At 43.6% G+C, this 21,756-nt stretch overlaps 1 protein-coding gene and 1 long non-coding RNA gene across 2 annotated transcripts in view; one reads left to right on the forward strand and one right to left on the reverse strand.

Annotated features, from left to right (window-relative positions):
- Positions 1-3,076: 3,076 nt before the first annotated feature.
- Positions 3,077-6,972, reverse strand: HTR1B (5-hydroxytryptamine receptor 1B). The gene has a single exon (XM_053381320.1). The coding sequence runs from the start codon at positions 6,647-6,649 to the stop codon at positions 5,486-5,488; it is 1,164 nt and encodes a 387-aa protein (XP_053237295.1). The 5' UTR covers positions 6,650-6,972; the 3' UTR covers positions 3,077-5,485.
- A 1-nt stretch (position 6,973) lies between these two features.
- Positions 6,974-21,756, forward strand: part of LOC128410274 (uncharacterized) — a 47,570-nt gene continuing 32,787 nt past the window's right edge. The window contains exon 1 of the long non-coding RNA XR_008329442.1: positions 6,974-7,755. This is a non-coding gene — a long non-coding RNA (uncharacterized LOC128410274). The remainder of the gene's footprint in view (positions 7,756-21,756) is intronic.

Raw genomic sequence — 21,756 nt, forward strand, 5'->3', positions numbered from 1 at the left:
GTCCAAAGTTAGGGCTTGTGCATACTTCTTGTCCCGCCACTTTCCCCTGGGAAAACCCGCTGTTTACTGCTAAATCACAATGTCAACAGGGTTTTCTGCAGATTGCTGCTTGTCCCGATTCAGCAGGAAAGGGCAGATGTTCTAGGTGAAAGTGGAGGCACAAACAGAAAACCTCTCAGACCCATGCCTAGAAAGCATGTGGAAAATGAAAAAACCTCTCAGACCCATTTTTTTAAGGCACAGAACAAGTGGACATGTGGACAAGCCCTTACTTCTGTTTACCCTAAGTCTCATGTACTTCATTGAGTCTTAAGCCCAATCAGTTTCCTCTGAACAGGAAAACTGTGAGAACTGATCTTTAAAGATAAAGGATTCTTAAAGACTCCGGCTATCTCTTCAGATGAGAGCAGTCACGTCATCAACAATCTTTTGTGATTCAGCAGTATAGAAATGGGGGAGGGGGGAATAAACACACTCCATGATTTGAAGAGAGAGGGAGGGGGAAAACCTCTAGTACCAGAATGCATAAGAAATGAGGGCTAAGTTCTTCATTTGGCTGGCAAGTGAAGTAAACAAATCAATACTGTTTAAATTATTTCCATGTTTAAGCAAAACTTGTTTTTAAAAAGTGCAGAGCTTGAAGGGAGAAGAAAATTATTATCGTAATTGTTAATAGCCCCATAGCAAGTATTTTAAGCCAAGTGGAATGCAAGTTCTCAGCATACTTATGTTATATAGAAGATCCTTTTATTCTTAGTAATAAAATATGCATAAGTATCTAGTCCTAGTGTTATGTAACTGCATCTCAAACAAATATTGGAATTATAGCTTTAAAGCAGGGTGCCTAAAGACTCATCTCTCCCTTTAAAAGCAAAGAAGATATCAGCAACTTGCAGAGGAGTAGCAATTCTCATTTGTTGCTTTGCTACAAAAATGAAGCGTCTTGTGGTGCCTTAAAGACTAACAAATTTATTCTAGCATAATCTTTTGTGGACTAGAGTCTGAGTGGACTCTAAATCACAAAAACTTAGGCTATAATAAGATTTGCTCATTTTTAAGGTGCCACAAGATTCTTACTGTTTTTTCTCAACAACTTGGTTGCTGATCATAGCTGGCAACGTCATACATGATTAATCGTTTTTTTTCCTAGTGACTCATCATCAAATAAGCCTTACCTAGACAATATGTCACAGTCAAGTGATCTGATAAATACCCGCATCATCAGTAACACAACTTCTATACTCTTGAGGAACACAGTAAAGCTTTTTTTATTGTTTGAATTTCGGTTACATTTAGGATGAACACTCACAATGCAATCCTATCAAAGCAAATGGAACATAGTCTGTTTTTTATTTTATTTTATTTTGCCTGCTGGGCTTATGTAAAGATTACTTATCTATTATTATAAAAATAATGAGTAAAAATATATAATGAAGTAGGATCAAATTTCAGTAACATCAGTTTATTCAGATTTCGTATTAAGCATTTATTTTGCAGGTGTGGTGGTGGGGGTTGGGACCTCCTTCAGCGTTGTATAGGATCAGAAGACCAAGCAGTCAGCTTCTCAGATGGTTCTAGAGTTCTCAGTGTTTGATGAGGTAATGATACAGATATGAAAAAGCTATATAGTCACAGCATCGAATGGCTACGTTTATTCCCAATTGGTTAAGAGGGGGAGGGGAGAAGACGGCACTTTCATGTTTCTCCTCCTGTGTTGCCAGAGCCAGGAACACAAGGTGCTTCACTTATGGAGGAAACTGTAGTGCAAACAATACCAATCATTAATGGATAGAAAAGTCCATTGAATTCCCTGCTTCAGTTCCAGTCACGTGTGTGAAGTACGTTGGCTAAATTCTAAATCTCTCTGCTATTATATTTGCATTTGAACGCCCCTCTTCTTTTCACAAACTACAAACTTGAAGAACTTATACCACCAAGCATATGGTTCATTTAAGTGTATTTCTGGCCCTTCAGAATGAGAATAGCAACTGTTTCAAATTAAGAAAAAGGGGGACTAGTGGGAAAATAACTCCAAACATGATTTAAAAAAAAGAAACAAGACCCAAATATCTGAACTTTGTGAGAAGACACATGTAGATCAAGAGAGAAATGGAAAAGAGTTTTCTCTCTATATCCAAGGTACACACCAGGCTGGTCCTCCCATCAGAGCAAGAGTCACCATTTTTTTTCAAACATACAGTATTTGAAAAATAGAGGAACTGTTGTTGCCACCATGAATGCACTGCAACTTGGTATGCTCCACAACCATGCACACACTGCAACCACATTGACCACAATCACACACACGGAGACATACACTCACTTTCACTGCTAGCGACTGGGCATGAAAAAATTGCCTTGCTTCTTTTTAGGCTAGAGCTTGGGGGCAGGATATCTTCTTAGAGAGTTAAACTTCCTTCCTGAGCTGCACTATCCAAGAAGATGGGCCCATACCCAACATTTACACCTGGGGAAAGTGTTATATTGAAGCCAATAGAAGGCATTTCCCAAGCCTAACTGTAATGAGGGGGCAACTGTTGGGGAATTTGGTGATCCTTTCCTCTGCAGCTGCAACCCACCCCTCAAAATAATCCCTCTTCCATTCTAATTAGGCTTGTCAGAAGCCTTCTCTTTTAGTCAATATAATCATTTTCTTTCCAGCCTAATTGTGACGTAGGGGACATTTTTGGCGTGCTAGGGTCACACATGGAAAAAGATCTCCCTGCTACACATGATGCAGTAGAGCTTGAGAAAAGCTTTATATTGGCTACAACAGGAACACAGGAAGCTGCCACTGGTCCATCTACGCAGGTTTTCAGGCAGGGGTTACTCCTGGCCCTGCCTGGAGATGCCTAAGGACTTTTTGCATGCAAAGCGAGATGCTCTACCACTGAGCTATACTCCTTCTCCAAAAGATGTTTCTCTCAAGTCCAATTACAGCAGGGGTGGGGCAGAGGAAACAGAAACCTGAGGGCACAAGGAAAGGCCCCTGTGGGCACCCACAGGTGCTGTATTGGTGATTCATGCAATAGAGTTTTATTTGATTGGCAGGCTCTGGAGTACCGTTAAAGGGTGGGTAGCATTCAGCTATTTTTTATGATATATACAAGGTGAGTATTTAAAAAGAGGCCCCGTAGAACATGTGTACTCTGTATCCATGGGGCCTCTTTTAAAGGACTTGCCCTGTATAAGGAACACACACTTCCTTGCTTTTCTGGCTACTCTCCCCATAATGGTAAAAAAAAAAATCAGCAACTTCTGAAGACTTTTTGTGAAAAACCATAAGGTTCATAGCCTAAGCTTCTCTTTTTGCACCCAATATTAGCAAATTCTGGAACAGCTTCTCTTCCAAAGTCATTGCACTAAATTTGGGCTGAACTTAGTAACTTACACACACACATGTGCTGGTAGTTCTGCAGCATCAAGGACTTTAGACAACAGAACTGTTGTGTCTTTGGAATAGCAACTTAATTCTACAGATAAACAGGAAAAGAGATGCACAGAACAGGTTTTTTTCATGAGAAACTTCATAAGAACATTTCTTTCATAAGAAATAGCACTAGCATGTGTATCTGTATACTCTGTATTACAGACAGTGTACAAGTCTGTAAAGTACAGATTTTCCATGTATAGCAAGCCTCCTTTAGGGTGCATACATCTTTATATTTATCCTCTTGCTTTACCCTTACTGAAAGCTGAGAATTTACATTTTGGAAGTTCTAAGAATGAACATTTCCGGATGCACAAGTCTGCAAAAGACAGTTACTGCCAATCTTCATTTGACATCCGAACAAAAGCCTACTGGGGAGGAGAAGGCTTTATTCTGAAGGGGTTTGGGATCAGGACCCTCCCACCTGGTGAAGGTCTTATTAAAACAGGTTTTACTATTTTTAAAAGTGGGGACATGTAAAACCAGAAGACTTTCTTGCATGTATTATATAATACAGGAAGATGTAACTGGATTTTCTAAGCACAATGCTTATTCAAAGCAGGGAATACTATATAAAACCTGACCTTTTTGCACCCAGATATTAGGCAGACAATTGGGGAACTTTACAGTTCTCCAAATACTGAAGCTGAAGATAGAGTCTTACTGCAGACAGTGTTAATAATAAGAAGCTGCTGTAGTTAAATTAATTTCTACCTGCTTATCAGAGTTTTTATGAAAGGGCGCACAGAGGAGGGAATGGAGTGAAAAGATGAAGAAAAAGAAAACTGTACATAAGATTTCTTACTAGAGAGTGTTCCAAGTATTATTCTTTTTAGAGGGGAAGACAGTACCCTACTTAATGGACTGGTAACCTGGAGAGCTGAAATGGGAGGAATATGCATGTGAAATCAGTGCAAGGGAAAGTTGCCGTGCATTTATTTGGTGGGCAAAAGTCCTTTTCAGAAAATAACTAAGATGGTTGATTTAATGTGTCATTTTAGCTATGATGGCTTCATAATCAGCGTCAATGTAAGGATTAAAACACCAGCAAAACTGGGTTGGTGAGCAAAAGCAGATTTAGGTTTAAACGGCCTGTATGTGTTAACGCACATATTATCAAGAGATTTGTGTGTGAGTCACTTATTCAAATATGCAAAATGTCAGGAACATATAGCACTAAAATGAAAAATGGAAGCAGCTTGCAGGCTTTGGCACTCAACTGTGCAGGCAGACATGCATGTGAAAACACACACTCACACTCACTGTTTGATTTGTGGGTTACAATCTGACAAGTTGTTAAACAGAAAAGACACAAACAAGAATGAGTTGCTTTTCTCACACTGAGTTCTTATTTGATCCCCCTGTCTCCTCCTAAACTTGATTTGCTTCCCCAGTGTTCCTCAAACCCATTTACTATCAACAAGTCAGGGACAGTTCTCGCCAGACTGTCAATGCCTATTCTTTCAAGGTCTTGGCTCTGTAGGACAAGTAAGGTTTTGAGCAGCATGCGCAATTCATTTGCAGTCCACTCTGCATAGTCTTTAAAATTAGCAAGCTAGCAGGGAAAAAGAGGAGTGAAACATTGGCGAAAGGCTTTCAAACACAGATGGCTGAGAGGCAAAGGTCTCCTAGCAGAGGAGACCAGATGACAAACTTTTAGTTCAAGTGCAGTCACGCTGGATGGAGGCGTCTCCAAAGAAGTTGTCCCAAAGCAATCCAATTCCTACCACAGTGGGTCTACAAGGCATAATCCAGGAGAAACAATCATTTTTTTAAGGCCAAAACTACTTTCCTTCAGCAATTGTTAATGGGAGTATAATAAGATGCAGCAGCATTTTTAAATCAAGGCTCAGAGAGAAGCTACTTTCACTCTGAAAGGGAAGCTACACTAGGCTTGCATGGTTCTCCTCTGCACCAAACTCTGCCATCCAAAGTACCATTTTTTCAGAGACGAAGTAACATGGTAATAATGATCTACCTACCTGCAGAACCAGACATACAAAATGCATTCAAGCCCTCCTGCCCTGGAGAATTAAACTTAACTGCATTCAATACTCAGCTTGTGCACCGAAACCGTACCAATTTATGAAATGCCTGTTTGAAGTCTTCATTGGACATGGTGTAGATGATGGGGTTGATTAAGGAGTTAAGATATCCCAGCCATGTGAAGAAGTCAAAGATGGCCATGTGAAACCAGCAAGCATCTTTACAAATAGGCAACACCAAGGTGATGATGAAGAAGGGCAGCCAGCACACAATGAAGGCTCCTAGAATAACCCCTAAAGTCTTGGTAGCTTTCCGCTCTCTGGCGGCAGTCAGCTTCTTTTTTTCCAGCAGTGCATCAGACACCTTCACTTTGACTTGGTTCATGTACACAGGAGACCCCGTTTCACTAGAAGCCTCCGAAGCCTTGCAGTTTATGGACGTGACTGATGACGTTGAGCCCGGGGAATCTGTTATTAGGTGGGCTCGGGTTAACCTTTTGCCTGTGTTCTTTGGTGTCTGTTTCAAAATCCGAGACCTGGCTTCCACGTAGATCCTTCCATAGAGGATGATCAGAAGCAAGGTGGGGAAGTAGAAGGCCCCCACCGTGGAGTAGACGGTGTACAAGATGTGATCCGTGTTCACCACGCAATCAGCCACCTCTTCTTCAGCTTTCGACTGGCGCCAGAACAAAGGGGGCATCGAGATGGAGATGGAGAAGACCCACACCAGGGCAATCATGACAGCCGCCCTCTTGGGAGTCCTTTTAGTAGAGTACTCCACCGCATCCGTAATGGCCCAGTACCTGTCCAGGGCAATCACACACAGATGGAGAATGGAAGCAGTGCAACAAGTGATATCCGAAGAGAGCCAGATGTCGCAGACAATCTGGCCCAGGGTCCATTTCCCAGTCACAGTGTACATGGTGCTGATGGGCATGACAAGGATGGACACCAGGAGGTCCGTGACAGCCAAGGAAGCGATGAGATAGTTGGCCGGCGTGTGGAGCTTGCGGCTCTGGTAAACGGTGGCGATGACAAAAGCGTTGGACAGCATGGTGGCCAAGGTGATGAGAGCCAAGATGATGGTCAGCACCACCTTCCAGGAGAGCGGGGTGCCATCTTGGTAGGCGGCGCTTTCTTCTGCGCCGCCGCCACTGCAGTTCCTGGCGTGGTGGAAGGAGTCATTGGTGTGGAACACATCCACGGAGGCTGGGCAGGGTCTGGGCTGCTCCATGCCTCCACACAGAGGCTCTGGACCGACGGGGCTGCCGAGAGGAGGAGGAGGTGGAAGAGGGCAGCGCCCTCACAGCACGCTACATCTCCAGAGAAACCCGCGCGCCAAATGTGAGCTGGCAGACGGGAGTCTGGGCGGATGTGCGGGGGAGGGCATGCGCGCCGGGCTCACCCAATGGGGACGCCTCCCGCGCCCGGGCGGACAGGGTCTCGCGCCGCCGCCATCACGCGCTCGCCCGTCCGCCTACTTTCCTGCCGGCGCCAAGCCGCCTCAGCACGTGCGGGCTTCCAAGCGAGGCCATCTCGGGTGGTGGTGTTGGCGGCGGCGGCGGCGGCGGCAGTCCATGCCCTGGTCCAGGCGAGGTAGCATCTTCCCACTTTCGCGACGGCAGCAGCGAAGCCGGCGGACGGAGAAGTTGGGAACGGCGGCGGCGGCGGGAGTAGGAACCCACACGCGGGCTTCTCGGAGGGCGGGAAACGGCGCCACGGGCGGTCAGAAGCCTCTTCTCTTCTTCTCCGCGCCTCGCCCAACAACTTTTTCCAGGCGACGGACGGAAGGAAAGTAGGTGGCAAGGCGACCCCTGTGGGGGGGAATGTTCCCCGGGTCCGTCTCTCTCTCTTTCTCTCCTAGCCCAGGAGAGCGAGGGTCCTCCCGGCAGACGCAGCCGGCGCCTCAGTGAGCGAGCGCAGCGCCAGCCTCGGCTATATATACGCCGCCCGCCGCAGCTCCGCTCCGCTCGGCGCGAGCCCACCTCGGCAACTCGTGGCCGCTCTCGCCCAGCTCCGGCTGCCGGCCTCTCGGCCCCGCCCCGCCCCTCTCGGCCCCGAGAGGATCCCGCCGGGTCCTAGCGCCCTCCCACCGCACCTGCCACTGGAGGTTCAGCTTTCCCCTCGAACCGAAGCGGACTTGCTTGGGATCGCTAGTTTGCCTTGTCTCTTTGCTTGCGCCTTCTTTGGACGCGGACGCCTGCCTGGCTGCCAACAGCATGGGGCACCAGCGACATCCAAGGTGGGGAAAGATGAGGATGATGGTGTCCAACCACGAAGAGGTCGATGCCGTTAGATGGGGCGAAATAGCCCCTGGCGTTGAGGGCTCCTTCGTGCAGGGTAAGTCTGTCCACAACTCCTAGCCGTAGCCCTTCGTGGCTAAATGGAGCCTCCAGCGTCAGGAGCAGTGTCGCGCGCGGGAGAGGTCTGTTGCCCTCACGTGTTGTTTGTGGGTTGCAGGACGCTGGACCCAGATGGGTCCTTTCTCTGATCCAGCCGGGCTACTGCTGTCGTGTCTGGATCGCTCTTTTCGGTTTTTTGTGCTCCTGCCTGATCCACAGTCCAATTATGTCCTTTGCGCTTTGATGTAAACCAACTTTACCCCGTTGGCTCCGCTGGCTCGACTCCAAGCCCTTCGGCTTTTAATTGGGCAGCGTCGCGAATCGGGCGGCTGCTCTTGCTGTTTTTTGGAAGGGGGAATTCTCTGAAAGTCTTCCCCGAAGAGCATCGGCTGAATGGGAACTGCTTTTATCTCCAGCCGCGGAGGGTTTGCACTCACGCCGAGTGCAAACGTAAGCATTCCGCCTTCCTCTGCCCACCCACCCGCGCTTTGAAATCTGCAGTCTGATGACAGGCATTTATGGGGACTGGCAGAACCAGAGAGCATGTACCCAGGACAGAAGCTTAATAATACTCCTCGTTCTCTCATACTCGCAACACCCGATCCCCATTACATGAGCGTCTAGGGAGACTTACTTTTGAGTAAGCACGTTTGGGATTCCTCTGTCTTTTCGCTCGCAACCTACCCGAGCGCCGCGCGCCTCGCAAGTCGCACTTGCCTTGGCTAGAAGGTCCAAGCTCTAAGCTCTCTGCGTTTTTATTTCGACTTCCTCTCATTTTGGGCTGCTTTTGGAGCCCAAGGCGGTTTGCAATGGAAAAAAATATCTTAACAGCAGTTGACCGTTAGAAACAATTGAATGGCCGAACGAAGCCGGCGAGCGAGCCGCCGCTCTTTGCGCGCAACCTCCCTTCGAGGGTGATCGCAGCGCACGTGCAGAACCAGACCTTCCTCCTGAGCTGTGTTCACACGCAGCAACAGTGCACGTCTGGCTGAAATCAAGAGGCTGAGAAAGGCAGGAGGGTTTCTTTCTTGGGCTGCGGGGGGCGTCCAAAAACGCCATGGAACCAGACTGGAGAGAGGGCTCTGGGCCCCCGGGATATCCTCAGCTAGGCTGCCTTTGGCAGAAGTAGGAAAGCAATATTTATCGTCGCCTACAAAGTGCTCAACCTGTGTGTGTGTGTGTGTGTGTGTGTGTGTGTGTGTGTGAAGCAATCTTCCAAACTCAGTTGGTTAAAGCAGGCACCCACAAACCTGGCCCTCCAGTTGTTTGGGGACTACAACTCCCATCATCCCTAGCTAACAGGACCAGTGGTCAGGGATGATGGGAATTGTAGTCCCAAAACATCTGGAGGGCCGAGTCTGGGGATGCCTGGGTTAGAGCATAGTGCTGATAACGCCAAGGTTGCAGGTTTGATCCCTGTTGGGGACAGCTGCACATTCCTGCCTTGAAGCGGGTTCGACTAGATGAGCCTCTTTACAATTCTGGGATTCTATGATCCAGTCAGTAAACGCCGAAAGAGCAACAAAATCGGTGACTAGGAAGCCTTTATCTTTTCCCACCGCCCGATCTTGGCAGGGAGGGGAACAGCTCGGCGTGCTGACTGCAGAGCCGCGAGCTTTTATGGACTACTCAGGCGGTGCTGTTACGCGTTTACGATGTGGGTTTTTTACAGTCCGAAATGCGATCGTTAAAACATTGCTGCGCTGCGTCACGGGAAAAAAGGCTGCCCCCTCAACGCATTTGCTCAGGAGTAACTAACTCCTACCGAGTTCCAGGGGGTTGAATGCGATTGCACAAGTCCCGAGCTCCACCCTATAAGCGAAGAAGGGACGGATCTTGGTAGAAGTGGCGAGTTGGAGGTTCGCGGCAGCCACGTGCCGGCTCGTTCCCACAGGCTTGGGTGGGCGCTTGCATTGGTGGGCGACAGATTGCCTGAATGACGCGAGCAAACAGGGTGGAGAGGGAAGGTTCTCCTCCCGGATTTCTGTATTGCATGCGTGGCGCACGCACATCCCTAATCTACCGCCATCACCTTTACAAGGCAAGTGATCCATGATGCAGCAGAGAGGTGAGATCCGATTCCGAGCCCAACTGAATTCTTGCACTAAAGTTGGCCGTGGGCATGGAGTGTGTGCACTCAGCAGTGAACTGTAGGCAATCACAGCTCCCCTTGCGAACAAACCTCCCTTTGTTGCTTTCACATGTTATGCTTTCTAGGTGCACTTAAAAGTAATCTGTGAAGCGGCTCTTAGTTCGGTAGAAATGTGTTCCCTCTCGCCATCAGCGGTTAACTGCTGCCAGGAGCTGTGTTTTAGGTTACAAAACTGCCCTCGGGTTTCCTTAAGGCACCCCAGAGAACCAGCTCTCTCCCTGATGCTTCTGTTCCTCAGGGCAGCCGCAGACCATATTATACCATGGCCTTGTCTGTGGCCATCCTATCGCACCTTCAGCTGGTTGCTCATTTTGCCTGGGAGCCCCAGAGTATCCTCAGTGTCACCCCACCTTCCAGGCTCACCCTTCGTTGCACTTTCCATTTGTTGCACTTTTGGTCCGGACAGCATTGTGAAGGGGCCCTTTTACTCGTGCTCAGAAAGAAACTCTAGCAAGCCCTCGTCGTTCTTTCAGTGTAAAGTATTGTTTCCTGCCTGCTGAAGCTCAGCACCAAAGGAAAGCAGTTTAACTTTGCCCTTCCTCTTTTTCTTGCTCACCCTCTTGTTTATTGCTGCAGCTGCTTTTTTCTTCTTTTCCAAAATTCTGTAGGACTTTTGTGGACCGTAAGCCATAATATAGTTAGAACTGGTTGAGCCTTGCTTGCCTCAACACAGTAAAACGTCCAAAGTTCTCTCCCTTGTCTCATCACATTTCTAAGGAAAATCCACGAGCCACTTAAATCCGTGCATGTGCCCTTAAATGGGCTTAGGGTGCAATTCACAAACAGAAGTCTTCGTTTTGATGTAAGCCAGTGGCACTGCTTCTGGAGTGAAATATTTAAGTATCATACCCTGGCACTCTGGTTTCAGCGAAATTTAATTCCCATTCAGAATGCCCAGATGGAAATCATTAGGAAGTTAGTCCCACTGGTTACATCTAGTGGCACTTACATCTACCTGATAAAGGTGTACTTAAGCTAGACCAGGGAGTAAGAACCATCAAACACAGTGTGGCTTACTTCCAAGTAAACCTACAGAATTGTACTCTTATGATCTCCAACCATAATGCAAGCTGATCTGAAAGTTGCAGCTGATGTGATTTTTCTGGACTGGGTCACATCTGGAACTGGGTTGATCAGAGCTGAGGTGGAAATTATCTATTAAGTCACAAGTAAAAATGATCTTAGCATTTCCTTTTCATCAAAAAGTTAACACCATTGATGGCACAGACAGGAGGAGGATGCACTTCAGAAAAGCAGCTGGGCAGGTTAAAAGGCAGCTCCCTGAAATGGTGCAGTTAGCTAATTTTTGACACCCCCTCCACCCCACCCCACCCAAATTACCTTTATATGATAATGTGTATTATTTCAAAATGTATTATTTCAAAATGCAGCCCTGCTGTGTTTGGGTCTCTTCCTGCTTATTCTGGGGCCCTGAACTTCTGCTCCCTTATTTGTCCTGAAGGCCCCACTGTGCTGCTGATCTAGATCCCAACAAGGTTTCCTTTAAAACACACACACACACACACAAATGGATCACAGACCAAAAATAGGAGAGGTTTGCTCCATGTCTCTGTGGCTTTGCAGCAGCTGGTAAGGGAGCTGTCCAGCAAACAGAGCTCCTGAAATGTCAGCACACCCAGTGTGTTTCTGGAGGGCTGGGGCTGACGATACAGACTTCAGTCTTCTCCTAGGAAGAAGGCAGAGCTTCAGAGATGCTTAAATACCTCAGCTTAAGCTTCAAATACTTGTTTGTGAAAGCATCAATCCGTCTTCATCAGGTTAGGAATGCTATGGGACTTCCACAACATGCAGCTTCTCAGAGCTTCTGTTTGGGTTAACTGGGGTATGTTTGTGCTTGAGGGCAGCAAGCATATTCTCTCTCTACCTCTGTGAATCAACATCTAACATGTGATACATCCCCAGTACAAAGATAATAGACATCTTTGAGGTTATGCAGGGTTGCTTAATGTCCTCTCAAACTTCGGCCACGATTCATCTTGCGCCGCATGGGGATTGTCATTTTAAAACGCAGCTGATACAAGAATTTAGAATCCCATTTGTGTGGATAATGCCTTGTGACCCACACAGTGTTTTTCTCACATATGACATGGCGCCATTAGTATCAGCTTTACAAACTTAGATCACTTCAGGTACTGTGATTGCTAATGGAGAACTAAGTTTGAAGGTAAATTTGCAGTGACATTATTACATTCTTAAACTGTAGCCAAAATCTGCCCTACAGCATGCTAACAATGGTAATCAAGAAAGATGTGTTAGACATAACTGAATTAAATCAAAGGAAAAAATAAAGAGTGAAAGCACACACAAGGAAAATGAACCCACATTCCCAGTAAGTGATTTATGAAGAAATTTTATAAATTAAAATTTGGACATAATATAACTTGCGGTTGTTGATTTACTTAAGCAGTTAGGTGAATTTGGAACATGGCATAATTCAGTAGAGAGCCAGTGTGCTGTAATACTTAGATGGGTGGGGGAATGTGCATGCTACATGGAAATAGTTTTCTCAAGGTTTGAAAATTCATACCCAGGACAATTTTCAATCCATACATAGTCTTGATCTGGCTGTGGCATAAATATTAAATAAGATACAAGCAAAATTGAAAAAAATCCCCAAGCTCTGGGAAAATGGAAACGATAGGTTTTTTTAAAAAAATCAAAACACCTGAGTCCCTTTTTGTTTAAAAAAGAGCCAGGTATGATGTATTGTAGAGGACTATAAACACATCTTATTCATGGACCCAATCATGTTTTAATTAAAATAATATGTTTCCCTAGAACTCAAAACTCATATTATATCTGAGTCTCCAGATGGAGACTGCATGTTTCAAAGTTTATTCATCAATAGGCAGTGTAGAAATCTCATCCATTCTTGCTTTAGGCCATATTTTACCTTGACAGTAAGACATTCTGGCAGAGGGTTAATTTGTTACTAAATCTTTTGTAGGAAAAAAGATTTCAGAGGTGGTGATTTATTAATCTATAATAAGCATCTTCCAATATAGTTAAAACAAGATAGAGGGGGACATATTCATATCTCTCATGGACCAAAGAAATTCTGATGTTGTTCTATATTGCAGGACCAAATGTGTATTTGACTAGATATTGCAGCTGCTGTTTGCATAGGTAAAAAAATCCCAAGCACAACAGGACCAACTTGCATATCCATGAGCAAGGAAAGCTGATTGATATTAACTGTGAACTAAGAACTCCCTCAATTAAAGAGAAGTTTCCATTTTGAATGTTTTTTGGCACATAATGATAGTTTAAATTTCCATCTTTAGCACCTCTACTTGGAACTAAATTCAGTTTCTGCTCTACATAAACTACCGTATTTTTTGCACCATAACACTCACTTTTTTCCTCCTAAAAAGTAAGGGGAAATGTCTGTGCGTGTTATGGAGGGAATGCCTATGGGTGGCATGCCTACGGATTTTCCTCCTCTAAAAACTACGTGCGTGTTATGGTCGGGTGCGTGTTATAGAGCGAAAAATACGGTAATTGTGGCTTAACTTAAGAGGCCACTGAGCATGAGCATCATTTAAAACACCTAACTTCATCCTCATGCCGTTCAGTAAAAACCCCACATATTAGCAGTATGTCTGAACTTAGAGATTTATTATTATTATTATTATTATTATTAATTATACCCCGCCCATCTGGCTGAGTTTCCCCAGCCACCCTGGGCGGCTTCCAATCGAGTGTTAAAAACAATACAGCATTAAATATTAAAAACTTCCCTAAACAGGGCTGCCTTCAGATTTTCTGTGGAGTCTTGCAATTGTTATAAATATAATCCAGTATACATGAGATTGTATATATAACCAGCTGGAGTAATCATAGGAAGAAGTTAAGAGACCTAGGCCTCATTAGCCTAATAATGAAGAAGTAGAAAAAATGTTTGATTGCACTCTATAAATAGCAAGAGAGAGGGGAGCAAACTCTTAAAGTGTGTGGAGGGGGGTAGGTTAGAAAGTCAGCTCCATGCTATGTTCAAAGCATAAATTCAGCACTGGGCATCATGTGTTGAGCAGATGGGTATCTTTCCCCCTTGCTCCAACATTGCTAGCATTTGGTAAAACACAAAAGGCATTATCATGTTCAGAAGCACTGCAAAATGGGGGGGGGGGTTGGAGAATTAAAACAGGGTGATGAGTGGGTTGAGAATTCAAAAAGTTCAGTGGTGATCCATGGAGTCTAAATTGATTCCTTAAGGCTTTGGGAATATCCCCATCCTCATAGAGTTGTTTGTTGGCAGGTGTTTGATCCTAGGAAGGGATATGAGTTAGACAGCTGTAGTAGGTACAAAAATGCCAGTGACCATAGTCAATTAATATTGAAAACACTGGGTAGAATGCGACATCATGCTATGGTGAAGTCCTGTCAGAGCAAGCATTGCAACTTGACAGGTGGAACAATCCCCTCTGCCCTCCCTCCCCTTATATGCTGTTCTGCAGGTTCTCTTGACTACCCCAGCAACTGATTTCGGGGTGGGGAAAAAGCCCTATTGTGTAAGTAGAAACTCTCATGCAGACAAAGGACTTGTTAAGTGAATCCTGGCTGCTATTTCCTGTGCATCTCTCCTACAGAACACTTCTTCTTCTTCTTCTTCTTCTTCTTCTTCTTCTTCTTCTTCTTCTTCTTCTTCTTCTTCTTCTTCTATGGTAGAAGTCAAGAAGCTGTATCCTATTTGGCCACTTAATCTTCCCAACACACCACTTTCCTGCATTATTTCATCAATCTGACTAGAGATGGGATATTGGGTGTGCTTGGTACACCACTAAGAGGCTAGGAAGAACATGAAGTACATCTGTCAAGGGCAAACGTTTTCCATAGCATTCCATTCTTGTTAATAGTTCTACATAGCTTTTTAAAAAATGTACTGAGAACATGTTTTCTTCATTTTGTTTATCCTCCAGTCAGCCCCATCAGGTCAGCCACTTTTGTTCCTCTTTTACAGAAAATAAACTGAAGCTGAGATTATAGCTCACTGTACAATCCTTTATACACAATACTTGAGCTGTACAAACCAACAAGTGTACACTCCTGCACACAAATCTTTGTCTGTGTGTAAAGACAGATTGTACCTGTGTTCAGTGTAACATATTAAAAAGCCTATTGTGATTTCTCAGTGAGTGTTTGGCTGGGCAAGGCTGACGCAGTGATTTTGTTGTGGAACAGGTAAGAAACATGTGGAGATCTCTACTAAAGTGTAGTGGCTAGGAGGCTGAAACCTGCAGTTTCCCAGTCAAAATCTCATCTCTTACATGAAACCATTATGTGGGCCTTAGCCAAATTAATATCTACAGTCTCAGTTCCAAATCTGCAATATGAAGATTGTAACCTTCATATTTTAGTAACCTTCTCTGCAAGGTTTTTGTAAGGCTCAAAACTAGATAATCTTTGATGGCTACTAAAACTTCCACCCTGAATCTCAGTTTATTGTACTCAACAGCACTTCATTGGTTTCATTTTGGTGTTTTGTTTTGGATTTTGAGGTTATTAATTTCTTGGTGAATTTTAATATGTATGTATGATTTTATTGTTGATTTTGTTGTACAAATACTCTGAGAGATATTTTACCTAAAAAGTGGTTAGGGGTTTGGTGTGTGTGTCACCGGAAAGTGTGGGACAGCACTTGCTTGACACAACTTCATATAAATTCCCTGTAAAGAATAAATAAAAAGGTGATCAGGAAGAAACCTGAATCTGACCATCTAGGTGTCATGCTCACTTGAAGTAAACAGTAGCTGCAGTAAAGAAGGCAGAAACAGACAGCTTTGCTTTTTGTCAATGAGTTTTTAATCACAGGGGTCTCAGTAAGAAAGGTGCCTTAATCTTAATATGGTAGATTTCCCTTTCCATTACCCTGACCTGCCTTGGGGCTTTTCTAGACAAATTCTTTATTGTAAAATGAATGCACAGTTACATCTCAGTTGTTTCAGAGGATCTAAAAATCTCTAACAATCACACCTGCTGTGGAAAACATCTGCATCCAGGGATCAATATTTATTATGTTTTCAATGGGGAAATGTCATGTCCTTTTCTAGCTAGTGTATCAGCTGATATAGTGAGTTCAATGTGGGGGAATGTGTCTCATCAGTGTCAGTGAACCGAATGGTTGATACTCCTTCATATTTGTGCCTTTGGTGGTGGTGGTGGTGGGTTTAAAAATATCTATATCTAACACAGGTAGATGGAAATAGACACATATATTCTGTAGTAACTGATTACTCCTCTATTGTACCATTTAAGTGCAGGAGTACACATTCTGCATTTTAAAAATTAAAGAGATATGGCCATAGCTCAGTAGGAGAGCATCTGCTTTGCGTGTAAAAGCTTCAAGGTTCAATTCTCAGCGTTTCAAGGTAGGGCTGGGAAATACGGCATCTCTTCCTGGAATCCTGGAGAGCCACTGTCCATCAGTGTACACCAGTGTTCCCCAAACTTGGGTCTCCAGCTGTTTTTGGACTACAGTTCCCATCATCCCTGACCACTGGTCCTGCTAGCTGGGGATGATGGGAGTAGTGGTCCAAAAACAGCTGGACACCCAAGTTTGGGAAACCCTGGTGTACACAATACTAAGCAGGGCAATACTTGCCCATGAGGCAAGGTGAAGTTACTGTCTCAGCCAGCAGGATCCACAGGGCCAGCAGATCCTGATGTAGATCTTTGTTCTTCCTATGCTCCTGATGTAGATCTTCACTCACATCTTCTTACCAGGCGGGGCAGCATTTAGTTGTTCACCTAAGGCATCACAATGTATTGGGCTGGCCCTGATACTGAGCTATATAAACCATTGAAATTATTCTGTACAAGGCAGCTTCCTATGTTCCTAAGTGGCAGATGGTAAACCTCTGCAGGGCTGCTGTTTTCCCCCCTGCAGCAATGGCCCACCACTTCCTGACATTTTACCTCCCACTACTTAAAAAAATGTAGTTGTTTGAATCTTGCACCCTTCCTCCTCTCCAGTACTGCAGTGCATATCTCCTCTGTTCAATTTAGAACATATGTGGTGGAAAGGAATTTTAGGCCCCTGGCTATAGTCATTGCACAAAACCTTCTTCCACCCATTCTAAGAAAGAATAGACACTGCAGGGCCGGATTTAGGTTTGATGAGGCCCTAAGCTACTGAAGGTAATGGGGCCCTTTATATGTCTAGCTGTCCTTTGTCAATAACAAATTGTTGCTATTTTTTGTGTTGGATAGATGCTATATGGTAATTTATGGACCTAATAGGTATCTAAAGCCATTTGCACATAACAAAATATGTATTTTATCAAAGTAATTGTTGAACTCAAATACAATTAAGAAGTATATTAATAGGGAAATAATTATTAAGCTCTAACTGTATGTAGGTTTTATTTTATTTGTTTTTTATCTTATATTTTGGAAATCTAAATCCAGGTGTTTTTTTCTTTAGTTTTTTTGGGGGGCCCAAGAGAGTGGGGCCCTAAGCTATAGTTTGTTTAGCTTATACGTAAATCTGGCACTGAATCACTGTCTCTCCAACTTAAGCTTGCTCAGAGTCACTTTGAGGATAAAATGGGATAAGGTTGGTGTAGACAACAAATGCAACAAATTCAACAAATTCTGGGTTTTTTACACTGTGGTCTCGAAAGATCTATGGGGCATAATAGTTTTGTTTTGGGTTATTAAAATATACCTATGCATTGTGTTCATTTTCTTGTAACAAAACGAGGCCATATATCATGCAGCAGCAATAATGTAAGCAATTCCCTGCATTGGAAATTCTTTTGCATAGCAATTCTGCCACTGCAGTCCTGCAACATCTAAAAAGTTGTTTCTTTCAATGCATTCACTTTTGCTCTCTGAAAAGTGTTCCACCTGCTCTCTGCTCTAGCTCTATAGAGAATAATTTATCCTTCCTTATTTTCTCGTTGTATTATAATATACTGAATCTAACCACCAGAAAGGGTATATGATGGGCCAGTGTATCGGATTCATCTGCACTGATTCCACAGTGCAATGTGACGGATTTATTTGGGTCTTAGCAGTTATTCCATCAAGCCTTAATTGAAAATACTGTCAAACTGGAAATATAAGGATCTTTGGTATAAAACTTTCTGGAGTACAACTTTCTAACTCCAGCAAAGATGTTTTTGAGCCATCATCCATGCAGTTTGAGAAATATAGTCTCTGTGAATGAGTATCACTGAAGCATTCTAAGGAAACACAACTGTTTGTACTTCTCCTGGGAATTAAGAAGAGAGCTTGTATCCAAATTATTATTGCACCATATGTATTGTGCATCAAGTGTGGTATAGTGGACGAAGTGTTGGAAAGACCTTTGTTCAAATCCCTACTCACTCGTGAAACTGACTGGGTGACAGGTTCTGTCACTCCCGTTCATCTAAACCTACCTCACAGGTCTGATGTGAGCATTAAAGGTGAGAGGCACCATGTATGGAACTCTGAACTCTGTGGAGGATAAAAATAAATATATGATAAAAATATAAATAGTAATACTGCATGGATGAGCTATAAAATCACAAAACATGCAGCAAAGTAAAGCCTGGAATTATAGATTGTTAGACCTTTAAAATAACCCCTTCTAAGTTGTTTCCAAAGTTCCCCACTTCCCTTAGCATAGAGCAAAGATTAAAAATGGTTTATTTCAAACTCTTCAAAGGTCAGATTCATGTGCTTTTCCCTACAGCAGCAAGTAAAGACAGGCAGTATAACTTAGGATCCAAATTGGCAAAGGTTTCTAAATTATTTGTATAGCAACACAGAGATGGCTTGCTGAAGCCACTTGGTTTAAGCTTGGAGCATCCAGGTTCGACCTCCTTACTGGTAGGGTTCATATGGGGGAACAAAGGCTTGATAATCCTTCCTCCCAAGGCGAGGGGGAGTGACCTAGCTAGACCTGGCAGGACAGCTTACGGTATGGTCTTAACCCCTTCATGCATTAATTAGAGTTAAGCATGTTGGTTATATGAGGCTGGATAACCCACATATAGCTCCCACTAATATAAATGAATGTAATATATTCACTGGCAAAAAGCAATGCATACCAATTAACTGACTGGTTCTTCCAGCAACCATTGTATGATAGCTATTTTACTTGAGTTTCACAGAAACAGAAATGCTTGAAAAGTACCAGCTATTCATTCAGCACCTGGATTTTCTTCTTAACTCCAGTAAAGAGTTACTGGAGAGTAGCATCATTCTCAAAAAATGCACCTATAATTTATGCCTTTGTCATCTCCAGGACTGATTACTGTTGAGTTCTGTGCTTGGGGCTGTCCTTGACGTGTGTCCAGGACTGTCCTAGTAAATAGCTTGGGAGCGTCATCTAGTGTAGAAAGAGGAAATGGAAGACATGCTGATCTTGTTGAAACTGCACACCAGCCTGCTAGCTGACCTATAAAGCTCTAAATGGCAGAGCTGCGCACACCTTAAGCCCAATTTCCCATTATAGCCTTCTGGAGACTCATTGGTACCTAACTCTTCCAGCATCCAAAACGCAATGGAAAGCTTTAAATGTTTAGACAGACATTTTGCACTTAGAATCACCATAAGGAGGATTGTTTTCTTTTGGTTTTGTATGTTGATGGGGTAGAGAGCACCATCCATGGAGCTGCCCTGGAAGAGAACTCAGAAACTTCAACCGGTCCAAAATGTAGCAGGTTACTGGCTGGGGCTCCATTTAAAATATGCAAAACCCTGAGTTAAAACAGCAGCACTGGTTGCCAGTTCACTGCTAGGTCAATTTCAAGCTCACATTAGTGTTTAAAGCTGTTCATGACTTAGGCTTCAAATAGCTGATAGACTTCTGTCAGAAGTTTGGAAGTCTGTAGCACCTCTAAGTTGTAGAATTCCCTCCTCACAATGGTGTGTTTGGCATCTTCATCATGTACTTTCTGTTTTATGCTGGCCTTTGATATGTGAGAAGTGTGCATTTAGGAACCATCCTATTATTATGACCCTTGCCTATGAAAGTTTATGTCATGATGAATTTGTTAATCTTTCAGCTGCAACTAGACATTGAATTTTATTTTTGATAGAACAAACCATCATCATTATATAAAGTTTATTAAGTTCCAACTTAGTTTTAAGAGTCACGTGCATCTTTGTATGTGGGTGACTTTCACTTTTACGTTCTGGGTAATGAAATTCCAAGTCCTCATGAATAACCTTCACTATGTAAATCAATGCACTGGTATTTTGTTGGGTTTCCCAGCAGGAAAACTCCAGTGTATGTGTGAAGTTCCCTTGTGCTCATTTTGAAATAAAGCTGAAGCTGTTTAAATGTCAGCATTTTAAGTCACCAGTCAACATAAAAATTCTCAGTCTGGGTTACTGAAATTTAATTATTAGGGACAGCTGGGGCTGGTTTTGATTTTTGACTTTGAGGATCCATAAAAAGAAATTCCGTCTCTTCTCTGTCACATACACAGTCAGTCAGACTTTCAGCTGAGAATGGTGAAGAAGGTATTCATTTGTAAAAATACAGTGGTACCTCGGGTTACAGACGCTTCAGGTTACAGACGCTTCAGGTTACAGACTCCGCTAACCCAGAAATATTACCTTGGGTTAAGAACTTTGCTTCAGGATGAGAACAGAAATTGTGCTCCGGTGGCGCAGCATCAGCAGCAGCAGGAGACCCCATTAGCTAAAGTGGTGCTTCAGGTTAAGAACAGTTTCAGGTTAAGAATGGACCTCTGGAACGAATTAAGTACTTAACCCGAGGTATCACTGTATTTTTATTATTTTATTATGCATAATATAACATATGCAACCATAAACAAGTAACATACCAACGAACATCCTTACAAGATTGCAAGGCACAAATTTATACAAGCTTTATATAATAAAGCAAGACTTTTTGAAAGGAACATAGGTATCCTAGTGGTTTGAGATATTCTCCTCTCCTCTGTATCTGTGTGCAGTACTGGAAAAATGGATACCAAATTTCCAAGGAACTGCTACATTTGGTGTTCCCCAATGGCAACCTGCTGTGATGTGTTAAACATCAACACTCATTTTCCATATCCAGTTGATCAAGGCTTGACTAGAAAAGCCACACTGTGATTTCCAGTTTGGGGGCTATTTCTAAGCTAGCTGGAATAAGCAGAAGGTGAGCAATCTCTTTATGGAGCTAGCACTGAGGCCTTTATATGTTCTGGTGAAAAGATTCAGTTCCTTGCCCACTTTTCATCTCTTTAGTTCTTAAATGCATTCAGATTCCAAATTCACGACATGCTTAATAATTACTTGGGAAAAAGGAGATGCCAATACCAAAAGTTAAGGGCCTTCATCTTTGATAGAGATGTGTATTTATTATTTGCACCTACTGCCTGTGTGTGTGTTAGTGTTTGTGTGTGCTCAGATCTCTTTTGTTGGATTGTAATGAACATCACTCACTTACTGACTCTAAACATTTACCGTATTTTTTGCTCTATAAGACTCACTTCCCCCCCTAAAAAGTAAGGGGAAATGTGTGTGCGTCTTATGGAGCGAATGCAGGCTGCGCAGCTGTCCCAGAGGCCAGAACAGCAAGAGGGATTGCTGCTTTCACTGCGCAGCGATCCCTCTTGTTGTTCTGGCTTCTGAGATTCAGAATATTTTTTTTCCTTGTTTTCCTCCTCCAAAAATTAGGTGGTTCTTGTGGTCTGGTGCGTCTTATAGAGCGAAAAATACAGTACACTGCTATGCCTGCTTGCAGTACTGACATAAAGCCACTACAGTTTACATATAGGAGCAAGCTTGCTGCTGTTGTGCTCCTGTGGTTTCCAAAGCAGTCATGGAATGGCGCAGTAAGTCAGAGAAGCAAAGTAAAGGGCAGAGGTGGAGAATGTC

The sequence above is a fragment of the Podarcis raffonei genome, chromosome 3, assembly GCF_027172205.1.
Source record: "Podarcis raffonei isolate rPodRaf1 chromosome 3, rPodRaf1.pri, whole genome shotgun sequence".
NCBI classification, from domain to species: domain Eukaryota; kingdom Metazoa; phylum Chordata; class Lepidosauria; order Squamata; family Lacertidae; genus Podarcis; species Podarcis raffonei.